The sequence below is a fragment of the Penaeus japonicus genome, unplaced genomic scaffold (assembly GCF_977035675.1).
Source record: "Penaeus japonicus unplaced genomic scaffold, GWHDUDI00000001_assembly GWHDUDI00000014, whole genome shotgun sequence".
Classification (NCBI taxonomy): domain Eukaryota; kingdom Metazoa; phylum Arthropoda; class Malacostraca; order Decapoda; family Penaeidae; genus Penaeus; species Penaeus japonicus.
In genome coordinates, this window is record NW_028234416.1 from 33,708,891 (window position 1) to 33,716,390 (window position 7,500).

Genomic DNA, 7,500 nt, shown 5'->3' on the forward strand with positions numbered 1-7,500 from the left:
GACGGGTCCGCAGCCGAACTTACCGTCAGCGCCGCAGCGGCACTGCTCTTCGCATTTCCCGAGGTAGCGGGTCTCCCCCACGGCATACAAGCGGCCGTCGTGCTCACAGCCTGCAGAACACCGCGCTAAGTACGTGTCCATTGCTAGAACCTCCTCCAGGAAGAGGAGGCAGTAGCAATTTACTTCACAATTGAAATTACATGTGTTATTTGTCACCAGTGGACTCTCTCATGACAAATCGTTAGCCGTAAATATGTTAATCCATTATTCACAAAGCAGTGAGTCAAAAAACAAAAACAAAAACAGGACAAATGAAACAATTAGATATTAGATATTGGCAATAATTGGCAGCTTAAGTGCTGGTTAAATCTTCCAGTTAAGGTTGTTGATTAAGTGACGATTTGAACCTGAAAACAATGAACATGTTCCAAGGATGCGCATTCCAGACGTCCATCACATGCGGTTTCCAGGTGTACTAAAAAAACAGGTCCTTGGCGTCTAAGTTAAGTCTCTGGTACCTTGACTGCTAGTAGAATCTAGAAGTGCATTATGCTTCTAGGTTTTATATGGAACAGTCTGTAGTGAAGCTGAGATCTACAAGTACATCGTAAACTAGAGGTGGTAATCTAGGTCAATGAAGCATTATGTCTGCAGTCCCAATTCTTAGATCTACGGTAGTTTCAGTTATACTTGGTATTAAGGACGATATGCTAACAGCCTTTTTATCTCATTCGAGTAACACTGTCATAACTTTATAGCTGTTAGCATAAGTGCTTAATACACAAGCATAAGGTAACAGTAGTGGTATACAGTGGTACTGTAATGTGTACAATTCGTGTTTACTTCATTTTAAAGATAATATTCGCACAATGAAACGAAAACAGTACACATATACAACACTAAGCACCAGAAGGTCAAACATACAATACGTCAATGACTAAAATTACAATATACTTTCACAACAGTACATTCCCAATTGAGTGAGAAAACACAAACACCCTCTTCTACATTTCAATTCATTTCATCTACACAACGGAATGCATGTCAGCAAAGTACACGCATACGACTTACACTAAATTACAGTACATTCTTACTACAGCTTTTCATTACATTACATTACAGCACAGGACAGACAGACATACAACCTACACTACGATACAGGTACAGACTTTGCTACGTTGCATTCACGTTGCACTGTCAACTGAGAATCCTACACACTTGACATCAAAATCGAAGTCACAAAAGATGTCAGTTCGACGGACGTCCCATTACTAATGTACATCGTCGGGTTTACAGTGAGGTGTTCCACAGACATGCGTATGTACGAGTATATGGTGTGTTACTTAGATATGTGATGGGGGCGTTGGCTGGGGTTGTGGTGACGGTGTGGTGAGGGTGTGGTGGTGCGTGGTGGTGAGAATGAGCTAAAGAAATGTGATTTACCTCCCGAGTGCGTTTGGGGGGTGAGTGCGTGGGGGAAGGGAAGGGAGGGGAGGTGGGGGTGAAGGTGGGGGTGGGGGTGGGGGTAGGGGGGAGGTAGATGGGTGGTTGAGGTAGAGGATGTGGAGGGGAGATATCATGCGAAGTGAATATAATGTGTGGAATTGAAGGAAAGTTGCAAAGTGTACCTCAAATCAGGTTCCGGGAGAGGGAGGAAAGGAACGGAAAAAAAAAATGTGTAGAAAAAATATATGTGTAAGAGAATCTCGAATTGGGAAAAATAGAAAACGGGAGAGATTAGGTACAGAAGGAGGAAAAAAGCAGAAGAGGCGTAACTTAATAAATTAGGGTGGAGAAAAAAAAAATCAAGCAAGCTTACGGATTTCAACAATGCAAGGCTAACAGCGTGCAACATTCTACAAGAAGCGGCAATCAATATGCAAGTTGCAGCAATACTTCACATGCAAATAAACATAGATTCTAAAAAAAAAAAAAAAAAAAAAATCCACGTAACATCAAGTCCACCCAATAATTTCTCCTGCTTCTTAACTTCAACCTAAAAAACAAATCCATCTACATGCAATTGAATAAACAATTTATATATATATATATATATATATATATATATATATATATATATATATATATATAAATGCATCCTATATTCACGGTCCCTTTTAAAGCTAGATGAAATACTGAACATTTCTCTAATTACCCTCACCTTGGACATTCCTTCCCTCTCTCCCCTTTCCCCTTTTCCCCAGCCTTCCCTCTTCCTCTCCTACCTTCCTATCTCCCTCTTTCCATTCCATCACCCCCTCCTTTTCCCCTCACCCTCTTCCCCTTCTCCTTTCTTCCTTTTCCTTCTCATTCTCTTTCTGCCCTCCTCCTCCCCTCCCCTCATCGTTCCTCCACCCCCTTCCCATCCCCTCATCCCTCATCGTTCCCCCTCCCCCTCCCCTCATCCCTCCCCCTCCCCTTTGCCCTTGCCTTAAAAGCAACAACTACTTATGGAGCTTCCTTACCCCCGCCCGCCCGCCCGCATCCGCCCATCTCTGTCTTGATCACCTCGGGGTCACGCCCTCACGCCCTCTTGTCTACTACCCTCCGCCCTCGTCATGACTTCCTTCACACTCCGGAGTCTACTGGCTAATCTACTCCCCTTGTTTTCTTTTCCTTTTCCCCTCTTCTTATTCCCTTTCTTTTCTTTTTTCTTTCTTTACATTTTTCTTTCCTTCCTCCTTTTCTCTTTTTTATTTTCTAATCTATTTCCGAGCGGTCTCTGAGATCGAAATTTACTCCGCGGAATCAGATTATCTTTTTTTAGAAAGTCTTGTAAAAATCATTAGGGCTTCTAGTACCATCTGCCTATCTATCTACCCGCCCGCCTATTTACGTAATCTATCCAGCTACGCCCTTCTTTCTATCCATATCAGGGTGGTTTCTCTTCCCTTCTGGATTTGTTTTTTCTTCTTCTTTCCCCTCCCTCCCTTCCCTTTTTTCTATACTATCTCTTTCCCTTCTCTTCCCTTCCCTTCCTTTCCCCCCTCTCCGTTCTTCTTTCTCTCCCCTCCACCTGTCTTTCCTCTATCCATTCCCTCCCCTCCCCTCCCCATCTCCTCCTATCCCTTTCCCCTTCCCCTCTACCCTAATACTCCCCAACTCCCCATCACCTTCCTTCCTCCTCCCCTCCCCCCCCAACCTCCCCTCCCATCCCCTCCTCCTCCCCTCCCCCCTCCAACTTCCCCTCCTAACCCCTCCCCCTCCAACCTCCCCTCCCCCCTCCAACCTCCTCACCCCCCCCTCACCCTGCAACCTCCCCTCCCCCCTCCAACCTCCCCTCCTAACCCCTCCCCCCTCCAACCTCCCCTCCACACCCCTCCCCCTCCTCACCTGTCTCGGTCCCATTAGCGGGGACACAAACATCCCCGGCAGAGTTGGCGATGGTTCCCTCTGGACACTCGCACACGGGTCGGTGCTCCTTGGAGACGCACTGGCCGCCCTTGAGAGCCCCCTGGCAGGGCGTGAGGATCGGGCAGGGGTCCACGCACACGCCCCCGAGGCAGAACCGATCTTGGGGACATTCTCCGTCCGCCGCGCAGGGGAACTCGGCTGAAAGGAGAAGCGGGGGAAGAACATGTTAGGAACTTGTTTGGGAGAGTGGATTTGAATTCGTTTTGGGTTAGATTGTAAAGAATATCATCTGACTTGTTTGTTAGATATCTTGGATATAAAGTGTTTTATTTATCATATAGATTTTCATATATTTTAGATAGAAATTGGAACTCTTGTTGGAGATTTTCATGGTGGAGAAAATTACATATTTTCAGTTGTTTTTCTTAGAAATAAATATACACAAAACATAAATATGCACCCAAAAAATCTGCAACAAGTAAATCAATAACAATAAACAAAGGAAAACAAAAACTCATAGAATTTCCCTTAACATCCACAGACATCCAAACCTGCCATGAAGTCGCGCGCATGTGCAGAGCCCATATCATGCACGTGCACGCATGAACACAGACTGCACCTCTTCATAACTGTACGCAACTGAGCCTACGCACGTGTGACTGTGTTTACGCTTTCACGCCAAAAAAAAGGTTCTCAAATCTTTCTCTTTATATTCCGACTTTTCAGAAATAAATGTTCGTCTATTTTTTGTCATCTAACTTCATCTTTCTCTTTGTTCGTCTATTCTTTATTGGCATTTTCCTTCATCTTTACTTTCTTTACTTTACTAAGACTACGTAGGCGATTCATGACACCAAGAATAAATAAATGAATGAATGAATGAAGAAAAACAAACATATCTTCTATCAGAGACGAAACCATACAAAGGAAGTACACGTGTATTTGTTTACACAAGCGATAGACATAAACACGTATTTACGCCCCAGAAAAGCCCCGAGAGAGCGCCCACGTCGCGTAGAAGCAGCGGAGCGAAGTTCCTCTCTCGCCTCAGGAGGAATTTCGAGGGAAACCGATTTTTCTCTTTTACTTACATATATATATATATATATATATATATATATATATATATATATACATTTATATATATATATATATATATATATATATATATATATATATTATATATATATATATATAATATAAATATATATATATATATATGTACATACACCAATGCATATACACTGACGCGAGAAAGAGAGAGAGAGAGAGAGAGAGAGAGAGAGAGAGAGAGAGAGAGAGAGAGAGAGAGAGAGAGAGAGAGAGAGAGAGAGAGAGAGAGAGAGAGAGAGAGAGAGAGAGAGAGACAGAGAGACAGAGAGACAGAGAGAGAGAGAGAGAGAGTGATAGATAGATAGAGAGAGAGAGAGAGAGTGTGTGTACATATGCGTGTGCGTGTTTACATACATACACACACACACACAAACACACACACACACACATACACGTATTCATTCCCTCCACCCGATCCAGCTTGTTCCTTCCTCTGGCGATGAGTAATATGAAATGCAATAAGACGAAGGCCGGTGAACGACCCGCTGTTATTTCCATAATTGAATATTTATAATCTACATTAATGCGAGAGTGTGTGTGAAGAGGACATCCTTCCCGCCGGCCTCGTGCAAGGGATAGCGTCATTTCTTCATAAAAAAAAGATTGCAGAAGAAAAAGGATGACGAAGAAGATGGCGCCGAAGAAGATGAATGATAATAATGATGATAATATGTATAGGATGAAGAAGAAGGATAATAGTGATGATAATGGTAACGACAGCAATATTGATCATTATAATGACAGTAATAATAATGATTATAATAACAATAATAATAATAATTATTATTATTATCATTATTATTATCATTACTATTATTATGATAAGACGAAGACGAAGAGGAAGAATAAGAATAAAACAGAACAACCGTAACAAGAGCAACAATAACAAGAAAAAAAAAAAAACGAAAAAAGCAATAAAAAAGAAGAAGAAAAAAGATAAACAAAGAAAATCAATAATAAAAAAGAAAAAAAAACGAAGACCAACACAAAGAAAAAAAGAAAAGAAAAAGACATAAGCAATAACAACAACACCCAAAGAGGGAACAACACTAAGCACACGAAGAAAGAGAGAGACGCAAAAATACCCCCCCCCCCCTACGAAAGAGGAATCCTCTGCGCATGACGTCATTCTCTAAGAATTCCTCATTTCCTTTTTCCTGTTCTACACCTGCTTCGTTGAACGTCTTTCTTCTTTTATTTTTTAGTTTTCTTTCTCTTTATTTTTATCTTTATCTTTCGTTTTGATATGTTTCTTTTTTTTTTTTTTTTTTTTTTAGTTTTCTTTCTATTTATCTTTTTCGTTTTGATTATATGTTTGCTTTGTTTTGTTGTTTTTCTTTTTGTTGATTTGCGTGTGGGGAGAGGAGGGGAGGGAGGGGGGGGGGGCGAGGGGATGTTTAATTTTTCGTTAATTTTTTTAAAATTCAGAACGCATTGCATATATACGGATAAAGGAAGTAACCTAGGAATAGAGACTAACGCACATACGCTCATGCAACTAGACATACAGACAGATACCAATACGTACACAACACAGTATACAACCAGACATACAGACACTTATACACACACAACATAGTATACAACCACACATACAAACACTCATACGTACACAATACAGTATACAACCACACATACACACACTTACACGTACACACCACAGAAAAAAAAAAAAGTTTTATTAGACACCTACGCACCGGACCATTCAATTCCCCCTCACGTTTTCTCGTCTTTTGGTTGGAAACAAGAAGAAAAAAAGGAAGTAAAATATGAAGAAGAAAAAAATATATATATAAACACACACACAAAAAGTATGAATAGGAGGAAGTATAGAAAAAAAAAGGTTTATGGCAGTTAGTTACCGAAGGGGAAAGGGAGAGAAAAAAGAGGGAGAAGGGAAAAAAGGAGGGAGAGAGGAAGGGAAGGATATTAGTTTTCCGGTTGTACCCTCTCCTCCTTATCCTTTTCTTCTTCCTCTGATCATTACTATTAAATTTCTTCCCTTCCCTTTCTTTCTTTCCTTTTCTACTCCTCTCCTCCACCTATTCTTCCCCCTCCCCTCCCTCTTCCTCCTCCTCCTCCTCCTTCCTCTCCCTCCTTCTCCTCCTCCTCCTTCCCATCCCTCTTCCTCCTTCCCCTCTCCCTCCCCTCCTCTCCTTCCCCTCCCTCCCATCCCCTCCTCCCCACCCTCCCATCCCCTCCCTCCTCCTCCTCCTTCCCCTCCTCACCCCACCCTCCCATCCCCCTCCCCCTCCCTCCTCCTTCCCCTCCTCCACCCTCCCATCCCCTCCCCTCCCACCTCCTCCTTCCCTCACCATTCCCCTCCTCAAGGAAGTGGGGGGGGTGGGCATTCGGCCGTTGATATTAATCCGGATTTCCAATTAGACATTGAAATCCACCGACCTGAAATCAAAAGCTCCCATCGGCTTTCCAATCCTATTAAACTAATCCAGGTTCATTCATAGAATTCATTCATTCACGACTTTTACACACACGCAAACGCAAACACAAACACAAACACACAGACAGACACACACACACACACACACACACACACACACACACACACACACAACCCCTCCTCCCCACACACACAAATCCACACATCCCCCCCCACACACACAAATCCACCCCCCCACACAAATCCACACAACCCCCCCCCCCCCCCACCACCACACACAACCCTCCCCTCCCCCCCACAAAAATCCACACACCTCCCCCCCACCACCACCATCACAAACACACATCGGATACAAAAGGGTTCTGAAGCCAATGTGTTTGCTTCTTTCCTCCTCTTGTTCTTCCATATTGTTGTTGTTGTTTGAGAGGCGCTCAAAGGGTCCTCTCAATAGCGTGACTTGTTGTGGTATGTGGTTATGTTACCTGTGAGCGTGGTAGTTTGTTGTTACTTGTGTGGTAGCGTTTGTGGGTATGTTGTTGCATGTTGTAGTTAGTGGTGGTAGTTGTGGTTGATGTTGGTTTTCGTAGTATGGTGGTTGTTGTTGGTGGTGGTCTGAACTGTTGTGGTAGTGT

At 42.9% G+C, this 7,500-nt stretch overlaps 1 protein-coding gene across 1 annotated transcript in view; it reads right to left on the reverse strand.

Annotated features, from left to right (window-relative positions):
• Positions 1-7,500, reverse strand: part of LOC122261629 (stranded at second) — a 113,648-nt gene that overhangs the window by 40,776 nt on the left and 65,372 nt on the right. Inside the window, exons 2-3 of the mRNA XM_086543738.1 lie at positions 3,334-3,552; positions 1-110 (exon numbers count right to left, since the gene is read on the reverse strand). The exon at positions 1-110 is cut by the window's left edge and continues 1,198 nt beyond it. Coding sequence (XP_086399864.1) covers positions 1-110; positions 3,334-3,552 — 329 coding nt within the window. The remainder of the gene's footprint in view (positions 111-3,333; positions 3,553-7,500) is intronic.